Genomic DNA, 23,520 nt, shown 5'->3' with positions numbered 1-23,520 from the left:
GTTAGATGCTAACTACATTTTGTTGTGTTCATGTGCAATGACAATAAATTTGAATCTAATCTAATCTAATTTAACAGTGTGACTTTTGAACTCTATATTGATCTTTATCAAAGCATAATTAACTGTGCCACCCAAATCTCAAACCATGCCTTTCTAATTCACATAATAGCAATAGCACTTAGACTTATATTACGCTTCACAGAGTTTTACAGCCCTCGTTCCAAACAGTTTTACAGAGTCAGCCTCTTGCCTGCCACAATCTGGGTCCTCATTTTACCCACCTCAGAAAGACTGAGTCAACCTTGAGCCTGGTGAGATATGAACTACCAAATTGCAGTCAGCAGAAATAGCCTTCAGTACTACACTCTAACCACTGCACCACCATGGCTCATAATAATCCCATGTTCAATTTCCCTTGATTCTCATATTTGTCAACCTTACAAATTCAGTACATCCAAAATGATTGCTAAGGTCAAAAGGGACATTCCACGGTTTCAAGTATTTGGGTAGAAGGGGAAGGAAAGGGCTCCCCAAATAGATGTGTGGGGGGGTGTTGTCTCCTCCTTCCACCACTGTTTGGTTTTGGCTGAAAGAGCAAAATGCAAGAACTTACCTATAAAACAAGACCCGAAGCATGATCAGCAGGAGAGCAATGGGGAGGCAGAGGAGGAGGTGATGGGGTTGGGGATAGAGGATGTCCTCAGTGTTCTGCATGTCCTCCCAGGTGATCCCTGGAGGTAGCCAGTGTTCCTGTCTCAAAAGCCACTGCATGAGCTGAGCCATCTCCCTGGAAAGAGAGAAGAAAGGCAAGGGGTGAGATGGAACACTGATAACGTGTTTTCAGAAGAAGGGTCCCCTCTCAGTGCACCCTACTGTAGAAAGTTAGCACCCATCCCCTTCCCAGAAGAATGAAATATTTTGGGTCCTATTAAAAAAGGCAGAATATTATATTTTCCTAAATGAGAAATGGAGAAACATGTTTTTTAGAGGCAGAAAGCAGCTCCCTCCTTTTCTTCATAGTCCATAGCAGATGCCAGTACTTAAGAGATAAAGAGCTTATTGAAAGAATACGGGTATCTAGATAGCTCTATTCATAAGCAAATAGCCCTCACTCAAGATCCTACACAGGACGAAAGTTATTAAGCCATAATAGGAATTGCCCAACACCCTTTCAGAACACAAGCCCCTTCATTGCATCAGTAGTCCAAACCTCAACCAAACTTAGCTCAGACAAACACCTAGGATTTTTACTTTGCCTATAGATTACTCCAACAACAGCCAATAGAATACGTGTTTTTGCACAGGAAAAGGAAGTTCAAGTGCAAAGCCCAAGAGAACGTATAAATACCCCCCACTCTCAACTCCATGTGGTCAGCTGCCAAGAAATACCAACATTGTCTGGAGCTGAGTGTGTCCTGTAAAAGCAGCTTTAGCTAAGTTTCTCTTGATGTTCCACAGCTGATCTTCTCAATCCATCCCCCACTCACTGGAGACACCACAGAAAGCAAAGGTGGCAGTTGGTAGTAGCCATCATCTCTTGACTCGTCTCTTGGCTCATAAATTCGACATAACACAAACACAAGCAAGAGAACATATTGATAGCAGATTTTAAAAGATTTCATTTTAGTAAACTGAGAGAAAATTTGGGAAAGACTTCTTAGAAGAAAATCCTAAAGAAGAAAACAGTTCAAGAATCTTGGGAAACTCTGAAAAGCACAATCTTAAAAGCCCAGGCCGGCACAATACCACTGAGAAAGAAAAACAGGAAATCCAAGAAGAAACCAGCATGGCTGCACAAAGATCTCTCTGACAAATTGAAAGACAAAAAGGACAAGTACAAAAAATGGAAAGAGACACATACAACTAAAGCAGAATATTAGCAGATAGCCAGAGCACACTGAATACCAGACAAGGAATAATGGATGAAAACTGATCCAGGAGAGATTCAACCTGGAAATAAGAAATTTTCTGACAGAGCAATCAACCCGTGGAACAGAAGTTGTCTTTGGAAATTGTGGGAGCTTCATCACTGGAGGCTTTCAAGAACAGACTGGACTGCTGTTTGTCAGAAATGGTGCAGGGTCTCCTGCTTGGGTGGGAGGTTGGACTAAATGACCTACTAGGCCCCTTCCAACTCTGTTAATCTGTAATTTTTCAAGATGCCATTTCTTACCCAAGCTCTCCCAAAGTGCAGAAGTATTAGAAGTTGCAACTGGAGAACCTCTGGTTGACTGAGAGAACATCTCTGGGGTTGACATGGACCCCATAAGTTTGGCCAAACTTTTTGTTCAAAATCATGAGAAAAGCTTTGGCTCCTTACAGTGCAAGAAACAACAGGACACAAAAGGGATGGAGCATGGACTGTAAGAGGGCACAAGGCTTATTTGTCAACCTGCCCCATCACTCCTATATATCCAGGAAGGCCACTATTTTATTTTATTTTATTTTATTTTATTTTATTTTATTATTATTATTTTATTTTATTATTTTATTTTATTTTATTTTATTATTTTATTTTATTTTATTTTATTATTTTATTTATTTTATTTTATTTATTTTATTATTTTATTTTATTATTTTATTTTATTTTATTTTATTTTATTTTATTTATTTTATTTTATTTTATTTTATTTTATTTTATTTTATTTTATTTTATTTTATTTTATTATTTTATTTTATTTTATTTTATTTTATTTTATTTTATTTTATTTTATTTCATTTCATTTCATTTTATTTTATTTTATTATTTTATTATTATTTTTATTTGTCAATCGCTTATAAGATAATAGGTATAAGTATATACATAGTTATAAATACATGAAATGGGTACATATAAGAAAAATAAAAGAAACAATAGGACAGGGAAGTTAGGTACGTTGGTGCACTTATGCATGCCCCCTACAGACCTCTTAGGAAAGGGGTGAGGTGAATAGCGGATAGTTTAAGGTTAAAGGAGTGAGGGTTTGGGGAAAAAATCACAGAGTCAGGTAGACTATTTCAGACATTGACCACTCTGTTGCTGAAGTCGTATTTCCTGCAATCAAGTTTGGTGCGATTAACCTTGAGTTTGTATCTATTGTGTGCTCTTGTGTTGTTATGGTTGAAGCTGAAGTATTCATTGACAGGTAGGACAATGCAACATATAATTTTATGTACTATACTTAGATCGGACTGAAGGCGGCATAGTTCTAGGTTTTCTAGGTCTAGAATTTCAAGTCTGATGGCATAAGGTATTCTACAACGAGTAGAGGAGTGGAGAACTCTTCTTGTGAAATATTTCTGAACTTTCTCAACTGTGCTAATATCAGATACACAATGTGGATTCCAGACTGATGAGCTGTATTCAAGTATTGGTCTTGTAAATATTTTGTATGCTCTAGTTAGTAGTGTAATATTACCAGAGAAAAAGCTACGTAGGATTAGGTTAACAACACTTAACACCTTTTTGGCTATGTAGTTACAGTGGGCTCTAGCACTTAGATCATTAGAGATGAGTATTCCAAGATCCTTGACAGAGCTTGGATCATCAACAAGGTCTTGACTATTCAGCTTGTATTTTATTTTCTGATTTTTTTTTTTGCCAATATGTAGGACAGAGCATTTATTTGTTGAGATTTGAAGTTGCCATTTGTTTGACCATTCTGATACATAGTCAAGGTCTTTTTGAAGGGTAGCAGTATTGTCTGTGGTATTGAACAGCTTTACATCATCAGTGAAGAGAACACAGTTGCTCTTAATACGATCACAGAGGTCATTTATGTAGAGTCTGAAGAGAGTTGGTCCTAGAACACTGCCTTGGGGGACACCACTATTGACAGGTACAGAATTTGATAGGACACTCCCAATTTTGACCATTTCTTGTCTGTTTGACAGGAATACTTCTATCCAGTTATGCAGTTGTCTGGAGATACCATAAGATTTTAATTTTAGGAGTAGTTTGTCATGTACTACAGAATCAAAAGCTTTACAGAATTCTATGTAGATTGCGTCTATTGGTTTGCTCTGGTCGAGTTGTGTCATCCATATGTTTTTGCAGTGTAAAAGTTACAGATTATAGGATAGTTTTTTTCTGAAACCAAATTGTTTTTTGGAGAGTAGGTTGTTTGTCTCTAAGTGGAGGATAATGGATTTGTTTAATAATTGATTCCATGACTTTACGGGTGATGCAGCATAAAGAAATTGGTCTGTAATTTTGAACTGGGCTGGGGTCTTCCTTTTTGAAGATGGGGATGACCGTGGCTTATGATCATAGTTTTGGCAAGGAGCTGGTCCTGAAAGATTTTTCAAAGATTATGCTTAGAGGTTCTGCTATGGGCAGTGGATAGCTTTTTTAAGAAGTAGGCACATATTCTGTCCCGTCCAATAGAGAGAGATGGTTTTAGATTGCGTAGTGCTTTTTCAACATTGTCTTCTGTAAAATTGATATGTATTAGATGATTGTAGTTTTCTGTGGTTCGGCTAAGAAATACTGGGCATGATCCATTGCTGTTCACAAATACTGAGCCAAAGAATGTATTAAAGATGTTGGCTTTAATGGTGCTGTCCTTGAAGTCTTTACCATTAGGTCCTATCAGGGGTGGGATGGACCTTGAGTCTTTTAGTTTGTTGTTTACAAAATTGTAAAAAGCATGGGTGGAATTGGTGCATAGAAAGTTTTCCTCTTGTTTAATGAGATAATTGGTTCATTCAGTCTTTATCTGCTGGCAAAAAATTTTGTATTGGCAACGTGACCAGATTTGTTATTCTGCCAAAGTGATCTCTTTTTGGATTGAAGCTTCCTTATTGTTATTGGTAATCTGGTTTTATTGGTTTTTGGAGTTGTTATTGGTACATATAGTTTGATGATTCTTTTGAATTCAAGTAAAAATATATTGTAATGGTCTTCAACATTATTGCATCCAGGGAATAGAGATTGCTAATCAAGGGATGAGAGATCATTGTCTATAAGATCATAGTTGCCTTTTTTGAAGTTATAATTGGGGATTATGTCATTGTGATGATTTTGTGTGGGCGTATGTTGAGACAAAAGTCAATCATATTTTGGTTACTGTTGGAAAAGGGTTCTTTAGTTTGTATTCCGTAAATTAAATTCAAACTATTGCAGAAGATGAAATCAAGGCAGTTATTTAGTCTGGTATTGTTGGTTACTGGTTGTTCCAGTCCCAGATTTGTAACAGCATTGTAGAAGGTTGCGTGTATGGGTTCAGTTGTACATTCGTTTAGGGTCCAGTCAATATGATGTAGATTGAAGTCATGAAAAAAAAAGCATGTGGGCAGGATGTTGCCCATGTTAGTAGTGAATTTAGCTTGTTTACATGTTTGATATCATAATCAGGGGCTCTGTAACATAGTAAGAATCGAAATGTGATATTTAAAGATAGTTCATAGATGATGGTCTCAGGAAGAGCAAGCTCCTGGAGAACTTGGATGTTTTTTAGATGTAAGGACTTTTTATAGAAGATAGCAACACCACTTTCTCTATGAATTTCACAATCTGATTGGTAAACATGATAGTCTCTTACTGTGGTAATGGAGTCAGGGAGAGATGCATAGAGCCATGTTTCACAGACAAACATCATGTTGAATTTAGCCATAAGAGGAGTTTAGCGTAAGAGGAGAAATTCAGGTATTTTATTTACAAGGCTTCTTGCATTGAGTAGCTTGCATTTAAGGCCAGCAGTAGTTGGAATTGAGGTAGTTAGGGGCATGCGTGCCTAGTCTTGGATGAGGTATTGGATTGGTTGAGGTAGGGTTGTGGTTGAAGGTTAAAGCTGAGTTGTGGGTTGTGTGACTTACTTTTGATACAGTCAGCATGGTAGTCAATGTACAGGTCCTTCTCTCCATTGTCTAGACGTTTTTTGAGTTCCATGTGGAGTACACAAGAGCGGGCACATTGCTGTATGGTTAGGTCAGAGCAAGAACGAAGGTTCTTATGGTTGGTGTTGCTTTTGGCAAGTGAATTTATAGTATAAATGAATTTACGTTTGCTTGATTCATTTTTGCAAATGACCCTGAGAAGCATGGGGCCACAGAGCTGCCTCTGTTTTTGACTCTCGGCCAATGCAGGAAATGTCAAGTATTTCATCAGGGGAGTTGGTTGATGCTTGATAATCACTGATGATGTTTCGGACAGTTGTGATGTCATCATTGTCATTGATATCCTCTAGACCAAATAAGATGGTGCTTGGACGTTTCCATTCATGCTCAACAACTTCTCTGATGAGGATTGAGATATCATTATTTGTCTGATTTATGTTTTTTTGTGGATTGGCTTGTGGATTGGGTTGTGGTTGTTGGGTAGAGATGTGGTTTGTAGCTATTGGATGTTCAGGTTTTTGCATTGTGTCTTTTTTTTCAAGGTTGGATAATCTTTCTTTTAAAGCGTCCAGGGATGCTACTATGGTGTCAAGGGATGTTATTCATGTTTCTATGCTATCAACTCTTTCAAACAGATCCAGTTTGGGTCTGCATGATTTGCAGAGGTATGGAAACTTATTGGATGATTCTAAGTATTGAATCATTTGCTCGGGTAATCCCAAGCAGTCATGATGAGCGTATTTGTTACAAAGAGAACATTTGATGGAATTTTCATTATCCTTTAGAGTTTTCTAGCATTTAAGGCATGTGCAGGAGTCTTGTGGTTCATTGGTGGGGATTACTTTCTCTTTAGGTTGTGGATTGGCATTGGATTTTTTTCTTGGCATAGTAGGTTTGTTAAGATGGTACATTGATTAAATTACTTAATGAAACAATTTTGGGTAATCAATATAGCCAATATCGCACCAATCAATCAATTGCCATAATCTCTAGTCAAATAATTTTGCTAAGAAACAATCATCCTAACCAATTAATTATATTAATCGCTAATCAATTAATTACACTAATCATTAATCACACTGTTCAATTAAATTCACTAAATCACTAATTTTACTAATCAATTAAATTACATTAATCTTGATCTTTTAAACTAATCAGTAATCACACCATTTGCACTAAACACTCTAATCAATTAAAACAATAAATCAATAAAACCATTAATAAATTATTTTATAGAAATTGATTATCTAATCATTGATATAGGTAATGAGGTAGAAAAGTTGTAAGTTTTGAGGTAATGAATCAGTGTTTGATTAAAGTAATGAGGTAGTATTGAGAGTCTGCAAAGAAAGGGTTAATTGTTTTACTAGCAGCTGTTATGGGAGGAATTTATTGCTCTGATGGCTGCTGCTATTACTCTGTGAACAATAGGCTGTAACAAGGTGTTCAAAAACACGCTGGATTATTGAAAGAGAGCAAAACTCACTGAATTAAAACACTTTAACTACAATCAATATGTCTCTGAATAAGATTGTTTTCCGATAGTTTCCTAAAGTTCTTCAAGTTGAGTAGTAGTAAAAATACAGTCCAGAAATTTGGGTTAACCAATCCAACCTGTCCTTTACTTTTAAAGTTACTTCTAGCTGCAATATCTTTTTTTTTTTTACTAAATCTGACAGTCCTGATCGTTAATCGCAGCTAATTTCCTCCTTTGAGTCCCACTTTCCAAGGAAAATTCCACTGCAGAAATTGGAGTGATTCTTACCAAGACTAAGCATGCTGTTACAAGATCTTTCCTTTCTTTTCTTCAGTCTCAGCTGCCTTCCTGGCTTCGATTCAGCCATGCTGGCAGTTCTCTTTTTAGTTCGGATGGAGGGGTTTTCTTCGGGTCAGTTGAGGAGACTCTCCTCTCCTCCCGACCACCAAAGCATTCCTCTGCCTTTACCACCCGTCCAGGGTGACTTTCGGCTCCTAAGAGCCTCAGGGCTTTCTCTTCCCTCCTTGTTTCTCCCTGCCAGCTGCCCGATGTGACTCCAGGGAAACTGTGTGGGGGATATTAATGGAAACACATTGTCTGGCATGGAAGATACTTCTATCAGCTGTGTGAGGGATTTAAATTTAAATGAAGGTACGTTGTTTGCACTCCGCTGGCTGCAAGTGATCCAGTTCAAGAGCTCAACCAGTGTGGTTAATAGGGCTCGATGGAAAGAGTTTCACTTCTCTGGGGAAGGAGAGGAGGGCTCTAGATCAGCTAGCAGGAGCTCCGCCAGCATTCTTAGGGCTCCAGGGCTTCAGAACCTAGAGTTTTTTGGGCTCTGGTTTACTTACGGTTACTGGTGCAGGCGGCAGCTTTAAAGGTGATTTCTGATGCAGGTGGTGGCTTTATAGGTAGATAGTGCTCCAGGAGCGAAAGCCTCACCTTCCTAGTTGGGCGCAGCTATCTTTTGATATGATCCCCAGATCTATGGAGATTCTCAGTCCTCCAGGTCGTGGTTGTCCCAAAGGTGTTTTCTCCAGAGGCCACTGGACCGGAAGCAAAACTTCTTCAAAGAAAAACCAGAAATTTCAATTGACTCCGGAAAAACCACCTTTGGAACCACATCCTCATGTTAAAACATTGAATTTTGCTGCCTCAGCTGAACCAAATGGAGTTTTTTTTTCCTTCCCCCACCTTCCTTTTTTGAGAATTGGGGAAACGGTCCAGCAAGTTCTTGCACTAACAATGTTTGGTCTTGCGGCGAAAGCTCTGAAACGGAATTTCCGCAAGGGCTGGAGAACGTGGCTACCGAATCGACCCTTCTCTGGATTCACACGGGAACCCAGAACGCGAAGAAAACCTCCCCCGGAGCGACCCCACAACAGGCTCTACGGCGGGAGCCCGAATCGGGAAAAAGAAACGAAACTCCACGAGGGAAAGCGAGTCCCTCTCCGTCTCGTAGCCGCTTCTGCTCGGGCTGGTTGGGCGAACTCAGGACGGGAGTCTCTTCTCTCCTCCACCCCTCCAACAAACAGCGTTGATGCCCCGCTCCCGGGAAAGTACGCCCAGCGCTTACTCCAACCACCCTTTTGGGTGCCCGGACTGATGCTCTCCAGGGTTCCTAAATGCCCACCCCTCCCGTCCCAACGCCAGACCTGCTGCTACTGCTGCTGCAGCCCGGGCTTCGAATCGCTTTTTGCCAGCTCCGATCCGGGAGGCAAACGGGCGTCCTTGTGTGGGCGGGGTTCGGCGTGGACGCCTTCCCTGAATGTGGGCGAATTGCCAAGGAGCCTCTGGGACGGAGCGGAGGTTTTCCCATCTCTCTCCACCTCCTTGGAGTAGCTCTGTCGATTGGAGAGAGAGAGAGAGAGAAATGGGAGATAGAATGAGAAAGAGAGAATGAAAGAGAGAGAATGAGAAAGAGAATGGGAGAGAGAATGAAAGAATGAGGCAGAATGAAAGAGAGTATGAGAGATAATGAGAAAGAGAGAAGGAGAGAGAATGAGAAAGAGGGGGGACTGAGAAAGAATGAGACAGAGAGAATGAAAGAATGAGACAGAGAATGAAAGAGAATGGGAAAGACAGAATGAGAGAGAGAATGAGAGAGAAAGAGCAAAAAAGAGAATGAGAAAGAGAGGGGGACTGAGAAAGAATGAGACAGAATGGAAGTGAATGGGAAAGACAGAATGAAAGAGGGAATGAGAGAGAAAGAAAAAAGAATGAGAAAGAGGGAGGGGGAATGAGAGAGAGAGGGAAAATAAGAAGAGAGATCCAATGAGAGAGAGAGAGAGAGAGAGAGAGAGAGAGAATGGGGTGGGGGGGGAGAGAACTGCAAATCCCAGAGCAACTCAATCTCCTTCCCTTCTAGGAAGAGCTATTAGTTATCCATTTTTATTGGTCATGGTAGGTCAGAAAGAGAACAAACCGTCAACTTGATACAAAGAATAAATGGTATTAAAAAGATAGCGACACTTTTTATGAAGAATAAGAATCACAAAGGTCGATCAGAAAGGTCGGCAGTTCAGCGGTTCAAATACCTGGCGCTGCATCACGGAGTGAGCTCCAATTACTTGTCCCAGCTTCTACCAACCTAGCAGTTCAAAAGCATGTAAAAAGAAGCAAGTAGAAAAATAGGGACCACTTTGGTGGGAAGGTAACAGCATTCTGTGCACCTTTGGTGTTTAGTCATGCCAGCCACATGACCATGGAGACTTTTTTGGACAGCGCTGGCTCTTCGGCTTTGTTACGGAGATGAGCACCGCTCCCTAGAGCCAGAAATAACTAGCATGTATGTGCGAGGGGAACCTTTACCTTTACCTATAAGTGAAATTGCAGATAGCACTTGAAATCTCACCTGAACTTCAGCACAATAAAGGCAGGTCGTCCCACCTGAATAGCCTTTTGGTAAATTTACAATATATCAACAATGTTTCCTGCGGAAAAAGGAAACGAAGGCAGGTAAGTCCCTTCAAATCCAGCAGTTAGCTCTTTGCGAGACCAGTTGAAGTGACATGTTTTGCCTCACCACCTGGAAAATTCAAAGCATATTTTTTAAAGCAGGTTTTTATCTTGGGAGGTAGAAATCCATGGGGGCCACATTAAACATTACTGTCCTTCTGATAATTGTAAAGAAAAGCAATGGTCCTGAGCACTTAACAGTAGATTTTATTTTGGGCATAGGAAGGAGAAAAACATGTTTATCTCTAGACAGCAGGTGGATTTGAGAGTCAAGGTGAAGTTGGGAATTGGACATAATACATGAAACTGAGCACCTGGCCACAAGGTGGAACTTTTTCTCAACTTGAGTTCAGGTATCATTCCCATGTTGATGATGTTCAGTTTTACAACCATTGACTGTTGAAGTTTAATCTTCATGTCTGAAGTCTGCTGGATGGGGAGGAACAGTCTCAATTTGACTGCAGCTGTGGAATATGGGTCATCTCAGTACTTCTTTGGTGCTGCATGACCTTAGCACTGCCATGCTTGGGACTGTTGTGCAATCTGGTGTCTTCCTCAACTCTCAGCTCCTGCTCAAAGAGCAGATAACCAGCCTTTGCCCAGAAGGTCTTTGTAAATGTTTAATATGCTAAGGAGGATTGTGGGTCCTTGGTACTCTCTGAGCTTGGTCATTTGCTTGCAAACATTTCATTACCCAAACTAGATAGCATCATCAATGAAAGAAGGAACTGGGTTTCAGGAGGAGGAAGAGGAGGAGGAGGAAGAGGAGGAGGAGGAAAAACAGGAGGAGGAGCAGGAGGAGCAGGAGGAGGACTGTGGGGTCCTTGACTGACTTTGAGCTTGCTTATTTGCTTGCAAACATTTCATTAACCAAACTAGGTAGCATCATCAGTGATAGAAGGAACTGGGTTTCAGGAGGGGGAGGAGGATTGTGGGGTCCTTAGTGATCTCTCTTTGGTGGTTTTCTTGCAGACATTTCATTACCCAAACTAGGTAACATCATCAGTGCTAGTAAGAAACAATCAAGAGAGCACCAAGGACCCCTCATGTCAACCCTGAGCTACAAAGATTCTTCTTTATTGGGATTTATATCTGGCGGTTAGACCCTTTCTGAGAGTCATTGGGGCCACTTGGGGAGAGGGGTATCTGTACCCTCAGGGCCACCTGAATCTGAGGGCAAATGCGTGTGGAATAATTCTGGTTTGGAAGAGGGGTCAAAGAGACCATCTGTATTAAAACTGAACAGCCCTCTCTCAACAGAGGCTGAGAGATACGACACTTGCTGTCTACCAGGCAATCGTTTCAGCAATCTTCAAGACGTTTCCACACCCATTTTGTACTCTGAATCAGGCAACCTTGAGGACACAGATAATGATTCAATCATGCTCAATGAATTAAGTAAATTCTGTAAACTGGGAACACTCTGAGCCTTCTATCTCTATTAAGAATTTGCTTGGCAGAGGTTGAAAGGAAAAAAAAGAAACTTGGGCATGGAAGTTCTTTAAACAGAAGAAGAAGCCGGGTGTGGAATATTTCTTACTGTCTCCAGGATGACTCAGCCTTCCATCCTTCTGAAGTGGGTAAATTGAGGATCCAGATTGTTGGGGGCAAGAGGCTGGCTCTGTAAACTGCTTAGAGAGCGCTGTAAAATGCTATAAAACAGAATATATGAGCCCACCCCCAAACAAAAAACTACATTTGGTTTCTTCTTTGACTTCTGTGTACTTCTGATCTTTGTTAACTCCATACTGTCTCCCCACTTTATCTGTGGGACCTTAAAGATGCTGAAGATGGAAGCCATCAGCCTTGAGGACTTGTTACTTAGACCACCAATGATGGACAGCAGAATGTCCTGCTGGTCAATTTGTAACCTGGAACCACTTGGCCTCATGAGGGGAGCATGGAGAGTCTGTTTAAGGAATTATATATAGGTGAAACTCGAAAAATTAGAATATCGTGCAAAAGTTCATTTATTTCAGTAATGCAACTTAAAAGGTGAAACTAATATATGAGATAGAATCATTACATGCAAAGCAAGATAGTTCAAGCCATTATTTGTCATACTTGTGATGATTATGGCTTACAGCTCATGAAAACCCCAAATCCACAATCTCAGAAAATTAGAATATTACATGCAATCAATAGCACAAGGATTGTACATAGAACAATATCAGACCTCTGAAAAGTATAAGCATGCATATGTACTCAGTACTTGGTTTGGGCCCCTTTAGCAGAAATTACTGCCTCAATGCGGCATGGCATGGAAGCTATCAGCCTGCGGCACTGCTGAGGTGTTATGGAAGACCAGGATGCTTCAATAGTGGCCTTCATCCCTTCTGCATTGTTCAGTCTCATGTCTCTCATCTTTCTCTTGGCAATGTCCCATAGATTCTCTATGGAGTTCAGGTAAGGCAAGTTTGCTGGCCAATCAAGCACAGTAATCCCACAGGCATTGAATCAGGTTTTGGTGCTTTTAGCAGTGTGACCAGGTGCCAAATCCTGCTGGAAAATGAAGTCAGCATCTCCATAAAGCTCGTCTCTGGAAGGAAGCATTAAGTGCTCCAAAATCTCCTGGTAGATGGCTGTGTTGACCCTGGACTTAATGAAGCACAGTGGACTAACACCAGCAGATGACGTGGCTCCCCAAATCAACACAGACTGTGGAAACTTCACACTGGACTTCAAGCATCTTGCAGTGTTTGCCTCTCCATTCTTCCTCCAGCTCTGAGTCCTTGGTTTCCAAATGAGATGCAAAAGTTGCTCTCATCAGAAAAGAGGACTTTGGACCACTGAGCAACAGACCAGGTCTGTTTTTCTTTAACCCAGGTAAGAAACTTCTGACGTTGTTTGTTGTTCAGGAGCGGCTTGACAAGAGGAATACGACATCTCAAGCCCATGTCCAGGATCCACTTGTGTGTGGTGGCTCTTGATGCACTGACTCCAGCCACAGTCCACTCCTTGTGAAAGTCCCCAACACTTTTGAATGGCCTTTTCCTGACAATCCTCTCCAGGCTGTGCTCATCCCTGCTGCTTGTGCACCTTTTTCTTCCACACTGTTCCCTTCCACATAACTTTCTACTAATGTGCTTTGATACAGCACTTTGGGAACATCCACCTTCTTTTGCAATTAACTTTTGAGGCTTTCCCTCCTTAGGGAGGGTGTCAATGATGGTTTTCTGCATAACTGTCAGGTCAGCAGTCTTTCCCATGATTGTGATTCCTACTGAACCAGACTGAGAGACCATTTAAAGGCTCAGGAACCTTTGCAGGTGTTATGGCTTAATTATCTGATTAGAGTGGGACACTTTGAGCCTAGAATATTGAACCTATTCACAATATTCTAATTTTCTGAGATTGTGGATTGGGGTTTTCATGAGCTGTAAGCCATAATCATCTCAGTTATGACTCATCACGGCTTGAACTATCTTGCTTTGCAAGTAATGAGTCTATCTCATATATTAGTTTCACTTTTTAAGTTGCATTACTGAAATAAATGAACTTTTGCATGATATTCTAATTTTTCGAGTTTCACCTGTATCTCCCTCTGGCAAGGGCCATAGATGTGGAAGCCAAGGGTGAAGTTGGGTAGCAGAAGGAAATCCTTATTGACCTGGGAGACAGCAAACATCAATGCAAGGAACTGATGGTAGTTACTGGGGATGAGTCTGTAGTGAGAAAAACATTGGGGAACTTTAAAGGAAATAATGTGTGTGCTCAAAGATGTGTGTGCTTTACTGTTTGGGGGGGGGTATTTTTTGGGCAGCAACTCTCACATTTTTTTTGAGATTGGATTTTTTTTGCAAAGGATTTCCTTTGGTAAACTTTGTGGGAAAGGAGACAAGCCTTTCCATCCACCTCACAGACTGTTTTACACCCCTCTATTATACCTCCCATCTTCACTTTGCTCCCGTGGTTGTAATCCTTTACAACTGCTCCTCTTTCATGCTAATAATTTAGGGTGTTTCTTGGAGAAGCTTCTTCAGGAGCGGTAAACATTGCTGAGCACAGGACTACAGTGGGAGTCATACATTGATTTACTGAAGGCCACTGTTCATAAGCAATGCTGATTCTAACACTGAGAGTGGTTTTTACAACTCTTGAATCCTTGAAAATGATTGAGCGTTATTTGAGTTGTCCACCACAACTTACTATCCATTTTCATATTATAATTGGACTTCTTCACCAGGCCAGCAATATCTAATGTGTTGCTCCTCTCCACTTTTGTTGTTCATTATCATTTTCCTGGTGAAGAATTCTGGAAAGATTGAGAATTCCAGTCTATTTTAAGAGCTTGCTATTTTACTGAGAAAAAACAAAAGGTGAACTACACTAGGACAGTGCAAAATACTAGAAGAAGTATTTGGGGAAAGGGTCCCTGGATTTAAAGTAAACTCAGTAATTATCTGCATGTTTTCTTTCCAGGTGAAACTTACCAAACTTGTATAGGAAATTTCTGTGGTCTTCTTGAAAGTTTGGGACAGCAGACTTAATAATAGTTCCAAAGGCTAAATTCCCCCCATTAATGAGATCACCAGGCCTATAGTAGCTTTGCCTTAAGTTGATATTATCCCCAATCACACAAATGGTTTGCAACCTCTTCGGTGTAGTTAGAGCCAGGAGCCAGAAGAGCGGTAACATCAACCACAGCATGACTCCTGCCTGGTCATTCTTGTCACCTTCTCTCCTAGAACAGAAATCAAGGTTTATGCAGAAAGTGAATTGCAGGTTGCTCTTGAAATCACAGCAGGCCTTTAGCAGAGTGGACGCCACCTGGATCTCCTGGATGGCCCCAGAGTGAATTTATAACAACAATGCTTCCTCTTAGCTGTGTTTGGACTGTTACCATAGAAGAAACAAAGGCATTTTTGTGTACTTCATTAGAACAATGCAAAATACTAGAAGTATTTCTGAAAGGGATCCCAGAACTTAAAACAAAGAAAATATTTATTTGCATGTTTCTCCTCCAACTGAAACGTACATGTTTTGTACAAGAAGTTTCACTGTATTAAAGTCTGGGACAACAGGCTTAAAAATGGTTCCCAAGGACAAATTCCCACCAATAATGAGATCACCAGGCCTATAGTAGTTTTCCTCTAATCTGATATAATCCCTGAATACACACATAGTTTGCAGCCTCTTCACTGTAGCTGGAGCCAGGAGCCAGAAGAGCATCAGCATCAACAGTAGCATGACTCCTGCCTGGTCCGTCTTCTCATCTTCCTTCCTAGAACAGAAATCAAGGTTTATGTAGACATTGATTTGAAGGTTTGTCCTGAAATCTCACTGGAGCTTTAGCAGACCAGACACCACCTGTGCCACCTGGATGGCACCAGGACAAATTTATAGCAACCATACTTCCTCTTACCTGTGTTTGGGCTGTGACCATAGAGGAAACAAAGGCACATGAATCTCTTCAAACCCAGCAGTGAGCTCTTTGCAAGATCAGCTAAGGTGACTGGAGAACTCAGAGATATTTTTTAAAAGCATGTTTCACCTTGGAAGATTTTTCTGTCTAGAAATCCTTAGGGGATACATGAAGAATTACTGTTCTTCTGATAATTGCAAGGCAAAGCAATTATCCCACCCATTTAGTAACAGCTTTACTTCATGCACCAGAATGGAAAACATGTTTGTGTCTCTTCTTGTAATGCACAGAGCAGGTGGATTTGAGAATCACAGTGAAATTAACTATTTGACCTGCATCAAACTGAGCCCCTGCATACATTATGGGGGCCTGTGCCATACTTGGTCAGAACGTATGAGTGATCATGGGGCATGGTGGCACACGACAATCAGTTGTATCCTGGTAACTGTGAACACTCATACTTAGATGGAATGAGTAATTTATTATTGAAGCCAGAAAAATGTCAGCATCAACCGTAACATGACTCCTGCCTGATCATTCTTATCACCTTCCCTCCTAGGACAGAAATCAAGGTTTATGCAGAAACTGATTTGACGGTTGCTCCTGAAATCTCACTGGAACTTTAGCAGATCAGACACCATCTATGCCACCTGGCTGGCACCAGGACAAATTTATCAATTAATCAATTTAACAATTAATCCTTCCATCCACAGGTCAGGAAGAGAATCATTTTATGAATCTGAATTCTGCTTTTAAGCTATGAAGCCTCCTTAATCCCCCCCCCCCCCACTGATATATGATGTAAAGTCATGGATGTATGTTGCCCTTGCACAAGTGGTGGGGCCGGCATGTATATGTATAGCTCGATGTGCATGAGCAGCAGGCCAGTGTACAAGTGTGCAAGTGCCAGCTGGCTTGCCTCTTGTGCAAGTCAAGCTGATGTTTGCTCATAAATCATTCCTATACCTGTTACTGAGTTGATATTAAAAAGGGCAGGGGAAGGCCTGAGGGTGCAGTGCAGCAGATTTATGTATTTATTTCATTATTTCATTGTTTATTTATTTATTTATTTATTTGTCAAGCGATTATAAAAAACAGGTATAAGTATATACATAGATATGAATACATGAAATGGGTACATATAAGAAAAATAAAAGAAACAATAGGACAAGGATGGTAGGCACGTTGGTGTGCTTATGCAGATCCCCTACAGACCTCTTAGGAAAGGGGTGAGGTCAATAGTAGACAGTCTAAGATTAAAGTTTTTGGGGTTTGGGGAAGAAACCACAGAGTCAGGTAGAATATTCCAGACATTGACCACTCTGTTGCTGAAGTGGTGTTTCCCACAATCAAGTTTGGTGCGGTTTACCTTGAGTTTGTATCTATTGTGTGCTCTTGTATTGTTATGGTTGAAGCTGAAATATTCATTGACAGGTAGGACAATGCAACATATAATTTTATGTACTTTACTTAGATCGGACAGAAGGCGGTGTAGTTCTAGGTTGTCTAGATCTAAAATTTCAAGTCTGGTGGCATGCGATATTGTGCAATGAGTAGAGGAGTGGAGAACTCTTCTTTTGAAATATTTCTGGACTTTCTCAACTGTGTTATTATCAGACACATAATGTAATGAAGGCCAGAAGCACATTCTATGTTTATCTTAAGGAGATTGTAGCCTAGTCTACTGGATCTTTCATTGGAGAGCATGATTGATGCCCCAGCCCATGAACATGTTTGAGACTTTGATATATGACTCTGATATATGACACACCTAGGGGTGTTGGGGGAAACAGAGTCATAGGTGATAGTAAATTACATGTCTCAGAGTTGGCTTCATGCAGGTTAATACTGGTTATGTTGCTCCTAAAAAATCATTTGGTTTCTTTTGAAATTTGGCTTGAGGCTCATGATTAAAATAGGGCAAACGGCAGACTCCTGAACATGCACGTGCATGTTGCTGTGGATAGCTTGTTCTCTGAATGCCTTTCAGCTTGCTGGTGTCATGTGGGAAGATAGAGTACACAATATTGGCTCCACCTGGGTGACTTATGAACCCAAGAGTGTTCTATAGGGAGGTTGGGGTTCCCCTGAGGATCTAGTAGGCTAATTAAGTACACAACAAAGAGATGGGCTCACATTTATACATTTCTGAAAAGAGGGAAAGTGTTAGCTTTTATTTTCTTCTATAATATTTCAGGTGCTTCTATGAGAATGATCTGATAAATATTACCACAGGCCCTGTGAGCTGAATGGCTCCATTCATACAAAAACTGATTTTACCAACACAAATGGATATGCAGGTATAAAACTCTGGAAGCCTTATATACAACAATTGCAGCAAGATTAATTCATGCTCAAAAATAGAAACCTTAGACACTAGAGGATTATTTCATAATTGTTTAGAAATATCATCACACCCTGTTGTAACATGAAATAGAGAAGAAAAAAGATATTATTTACAATTATTTTCAAAGATTATATAAAAGGAAGAAGTGAATGAAGATAAAATAAGAACCTACTTAGAGGATACGAATGACAAAGCAATTGGAGAGGAAGGGATAGAATTATTAAATAAATATATCACATGGTCTGAACTGAAGTCAGCAATGGAGAATCAAAGCAATAACAAATCCCCTGGACCAGATGGGATTCCGGCAGAACTATACAAAGCTATAATGGAACTAGTAGGACCACTGATGCTGGAGGTGTTTAATGAGGTACTTCTGGCAGCTAAGATGCCACACTCGTGGAGGGGGGCGTTGATTTCACTAATCCCGAAGGATGATACATTAACAATTATAGACCGATTTCACTTTTAAATGCCGACTACAAATTATTCACTTCGATTATAGCAAATAGAGTAAAACAAGTTTTAAACCCATATATCGACGAAGATCAAAATGGATTTCTTCCGTCCCGTCAAATAAAGAACAACTTAAGAACTGTTATCGATGTTTTAGAATATTATGAGGCCCATCCGGAAAAACAATTCGCACTGATGTTTTTAGATGCCGAGAAAGCATTTGACAACTTAAATTGGCACATTCTAATTCAAAAAATTTACAATATGAGTCTCGGTACTAAATTTGAAAACATTATAACAACAATTTATAATACACAACAGGCTAACATAATAATCAGTGGCGAACAAACAGGTCCAATTAATATAGAAAAAGGGGTTAGACAGGGCTGCCCTCTTTCTCCTCTCCTTTTTATATTTGCCCTAGAATCACTTTTAATGCGTATTAGACAAAATCCTGAAATTAAAGGAGTGAGAGTCAAATCAGAAGAATATAAATTACAAGGGTTTGCTGATGATATGGTCTTTTTTCTGGAGGAACCTATGGAAAAAGGATATAATCTAATAAAGGAATTAGAACAATTTGGTGCTGTGGCAGGTTTAAAAATTAATAGAAAAAAGACAAAATTAATGACCAAAAATTTAACAGAAACTCAGAAGGAAGAATTAGAAACAATGATGGGGATACAAGTAACAAAAAGGGTCAAATATTTAGGAATATGGCTAACACCACAAGATAAATCACTCAAGGAGAACAATTATGATAAATTACTTCAACAAACAAAGAAAGACTTGAAATCTTGGAATAAGCTGCAGCTTTCTCTATTGGGCAGGATTGCCTCGATTAAAATGAACATATTACCAAAATTTCTTTATTTATTTCAGACAATCCCAATTAAGTTACCCCCAAAAATTTTCGAAGAATTAAACAAGACAACACTCAAATTTATTTGGCAGGGGAAAAAAGCCAGGATCAAAGTCAAGGCCTTTCAAGATTCAAAAAGCAGAGGGGGTCTAGCTCTTCCAAATTGGGAATTATATTATTTGGCAGCTATTTTTTTTTTATAAATATAGTTTATTAATTTTTACAATTAAAACCAATCACAATACATACACAAATAAGCAAAAGAAAAAAAAAGAAAGAAGAGAGGAGAGGAAGAGAGGGAAAGAATTTTGAGAAAAGAAAGAAAAAGAAAGGGGGAAGAAAGAAAGAAAGAAAGAAAGAAAGAAAGAAAGAAAGAAAGAAAGAAAGAAAGAAAGAAAGAAAGAAAGAAAGAGGTTACAAAGTAAAAGGTATTCTTATTTTAACAGTTTGCAAGATCTTCTTTCGTTTTCATAACCTTAACTTGTGTCATATAACCACACCTGTTTTTAATTTATATCGCTACCTTGTTATTATAGGTTGATACTTTTCTTTCATGCCTTATGATATATAATTTATCTTTGATCAATCCAATTATACCAACAATTCCAGCTATCATAGTATAGTGAAGTGTCTTTGTTTTTCAGCGCCAAAGTCAATTTATCCATTTCTGCACATTTTGAGATTTTTTCAGTAATCATTTCTTCTGATGGAATTTGATGTTGTTTCCACTGTTGAGCGAAGGCTAATCTGGCCACTGTTAAAATGTGTATTGTTATGTATTTGGCTTTTTTGGAGATTTGCTTATCAAAAATCCCTAGTAGGAAGGACTTTGGTTTGTATTTGATCTGCTCTTTAGTGATTTCTTCCAACCAAGTTTTAATTTTCTTCCAATACTTTTGGGTTTCTGCACAAGCAGCTATTTTATTATAGTTAAAAGATTGGGTGAACTTACTTAATAAAAGAACTTTAGCTCTAGAAGGGCATGATCTCCAGAGAGGCTGGCATGCCTTCTTATGGGAAGTGGGGAAACCCAAGCAGTCTTATTTTCACAGACACCTTATTAGGGACTCATTATTAACTAATTGGAAAAAAAAATGTAAAAAACACTATCTAAAAATTCCGATCTGGCTATCAACAATGGAGGCAATGGTACATCCCAATAATTTGGACATAACAATGATCAAATATAAAGATTTACTAGATCTGCTAGGAAAATTAAAAACTCGACAAGAGTTACAGGAACAGGGATTCAAAATAGATCAGTGGTTATATATTCAAATTTATAGCAGATACAAACAAGACATGAAAGATTTTGGAATTAATAGCAAACTGCAGCACTTAGATAAAATTTTATTAGGACCAAACAAAAAGAACATATCTAAATTTTATAAATATTTATTGGAAGTAGAACTAGAGCAAGAGATAGTCAAAGGGAATATGTTAGCTTGGAGCAGGAAAGTTGGAAGAAGTATCACACTATCAGAATGGGAAAGGATTTGGAACAGGAATATTAAGATTACAAAATCGGCAGCGTACAAAGAAAACACATATAAAATGTTTTACAGATGGCACTTGCCCCCTTCGAGGCTGGTGAAAATGAACCCTAACACAAGCCCAAAATGTTGGAAGTGTAAAAGCTCAGAAGGAACCTTTTATCACATATGGTGGTCCTGCAAAGAAATCCAGAGATATTGGCAAAAAATTAGAAAATGGTTGGAGGAGATAACTAAAGAACAAATAGAATATAAACCAGAGTTCTTCCTACTAGGGATCTCTGACAAACATTTATCCAAAAAGATGAAATATGTAACAATTCATATTTTAATGGCGGCTAGATTAGTGTTTGCTCAGTGCTGGAAATCACCATATACTCCTACAGAACAAATGGTAATTCAGAAAATATGTGAATGTGCAGAAATGGACAAACTGACAATAGCCTTAAAAAACAAAGAGTCCTCAACATTCTACAATAATTGGAATTCTTGGTACAATTGGTTAAGCCAGAGATAAACGGACTAAAAGATAAAGGGCAATTTAAGTATAGTAGACGAGATGAGCGTATTTGAATTAATTTAGGTGAAATGGATCTTACAGATTGTCAAAAAGGATACTGTTTGCTTTTAGATGTATCCCTTTCATCTCTTACTCTTTTCTTTCCCTCTTTTTTCTTCTACACCCTTTACTCTCTTCTTTCTCTGGTTTGCTAGCCCAGATGTTCTTTTTTTTCCTTTTTCTGTATGTATTGTCGATATGTTTTTAATTGTAAATTCAATAAAAAAAAATTTTTTTTTAAAGAAATATCATCACACCCTAAACATGCCACAGACAAATATAAATGTGTCCTTTTCCTGCATTAGTTACAGACTCTTGTTTCTTATCATGTTTTCTCTGCAATTGAGATCAGGTCTCAGTAGGATAATGTAGCATTTAGGGGAAAATATACAACCCAGGAGAGCAGCTCCAGAGGCCAAAATGGAGAAGATCTCTACAGCCACCATGGACTTCCCTTTGGTGCTCAGGTAGGTGGGGAGGAAGGTGATCCAAACACTGCAAAAGACCAGCATGCTGAAAGTAATGAACTTGGCTTCATTGAAGGTGTCAGGCAATTTCCTGGCTGGAAATGCCACTGTGAAACTGACAAGGGCCAAAAAACCCAGGTAGGCGAGGACAGCATAAAACATTGAAGCCGAGCCTTCCTTACATTCCAAGATAATCTCTCCAAACAAGGAATGGAAGTCCAAGTTGAGAAATGGAGGGGAGGTTCCCAGCCATGTGGCACAAAAAACTGCTTGGATCAATGGACAGGCTATGACAATGGAGTTGGTCAGTGGTTTTCCTAAAAGTTTCCTTGTCTTGTTCCCAGGCTTGGTGGCCATGAAGGCCAGAACAACCATGACAGTTTTTGACAACACAGAGGAAACTGCAAGGGCAAAGAGAATGGCAAAGGCAGACTGTTGGAAGAGACAAGTGATCTTCCCTGGTTGACCAATGAAAAGGAAGGAGCAGAGGAAGCAGAGCAGAAGGGAGACCAGGAGGATGTAGGTGAGATCACGGTTGTTGGCCTTGACGATCGGTGTGTCATGATGTTTATAGAAAATCACCAGGACTGAAGAAGTGATCACTGAGAGGAAAAGAGCAAGAAAAACTAAAATATATCCCAGGGTATCTTGATAGGCAAGGAAGTGGATCTTCTTGGCAATGCATTGGGCCTTGTCTTTGTTGGGATATTGGTCTTCTGGGCAGGGTTCACAGTGAGCTGCATCTGAAATCAAGAGTATTTATGTAAGGATTTCATGGACACCTACTCTGAGCATTATTCTTTCCACAGACATGATATGACTGTCCCCCTTCTACTGTGGTGAATCAACAAGGGATGATGAAAGGGCCCACTTGGCAATTAATGGGGAATAAAAAGAGCAAATCATCTGGCCATATCAACAAATAAAGCAAGGATTGGAGCAAAAAGTAGGATTGACAAATCTGCTGATAAAGCCAGAAAATTTGAAGAAATCGAAACAGACAAACCAACACCTGCAGAGATAGAAAGTTACCTTTGATAGGAGATTGGGACATGGGCAGATAATTGGGAAAACTGGCAGTATAAGATTGTACAGGAAGAAATGTTTAGAGTGAACAAAAAAGAGATAGATGGAGATAAAGATGAGGAGTGTGGGAGGGGAATTAAAAAATGGATAAGAATTGAAGTGTTAAAGAGAAGAAGAGATGATAGATAGGAAATTGCCCTCTCAACATTAAAGTAGCCTAATTACAAGTTAGAGATGCAGAAATAAAATTAGATAGGGAAAATATTGGAACATAAATTGTTTATAGAATGAATAAAAAATAATAGAAAGATTAGAAGTTTATAGATGTTAGTTCTTTTTTATGCATGTTTCAGATTAATAATGTTAGCATGAATTGGATCAATATGAATGGAATTTAATTAAATTTGTTTAGATATAATAGATAAATGTTTAGATTGAATAAGGAAGACACAGATTAAGTTGCAGATGAAGATGAGGAATTAGGCCTTTTTTTGCCTATGTATATCAGAGTATATAAATCTGATTAATTTGATATTATTAACAATGTTAGCGTGAACTGGATTAATATGAATGACACTTAGTTAAACTTCATACTGTTATTGTGAATTAATATGGAAAAATGGATAAAAATTGAAACACACACACACACACACACACACACACACATACACACATGAAAGAGCAAATCATAAT

The 23,520-nt window shown here is 39.2% G+C and overlaps 1 protein-coding gene and 1 long non-coding RNA gene across 15 annotated transcripts in view; one reads left to right on the top strand and one right to left on the bottom strand.

Annotated features, from left to right (window-relative positions):
• LOC113452954 (ceramide synthase 4-like) overlaps window positions 1-8,995 on the bottom strand; it is a 35,674-nt gene extending 26,679 nt beyond the window's left edge. For 2 of the 14 annotated variants that reach the window (XM_087922538.1, XM_087922537.1), the window contains exons 1-3: window positions 8,950-8,995; window positions 8,237-8,360; window positions 614-787 (exon numbers count right to left, since the gene is read on the bottom strand). In XM_087922538.1, coding sequence (XP_087778664.1) covers window positions 614-783 — 170 coding nt within the window. In that variant the 5' untranslated portion in view covers window positions 784-787; window positions 8,237-8,360; window positions 8,950-8,995. Of the gene's footprint in view, window positions 1-613; window positions 788-1,393; window positions 1,826-7,582; window positions 7,858-8,145; window positions 8,361-8,538 lie in introns of those variants that run through there. The other 12 variants (XM_087922541.1, XM_087922540.1, XM_087922542.1 and 9 more) reach the window with 12 other exon arrangements.
• The window catches only part of LOC148128314 (uncharacterized), a 74,329-nt gene extending 50,815 nt beyond the window's left edge, over window positions 1-23,514 (top strand). The window contains exons 2-3 of the long non-coding RNA XR_015741253.1: window positions 22,146-22,249; window positions 22,611-23,514. This is a non-coding gene — a long non-coding RNA (uncharacterized LOC148128314). The remainder of the gene's footprint in view (window positions 1-22,145; window positions 22,250-22,610) is intronic.
• Window positions 23,515-23,520: the final 6 nt, after the last annotated feature.

This window comes from Pseudonaja textilis, chromosome 1 (genome assembly GCF_049901715.1).
Source record: "Pseudonaja textilis isolate UNSWEBS1 chromosome 1, rPseTex1.2, whole genome shotgun sequence".
Classification (NCBI taxonomy): domain Eukaryota; kingdom Metazoa; phylum Chordata; class Lepidosauria; order Squamata; family Elapidae; genus Pseudonaja; species Pseudonaja textilis.
Note: the sequence above shows the minus strand (reverse complement) of the source record. Positions and strands in the feature narration are given on the sequence as shown.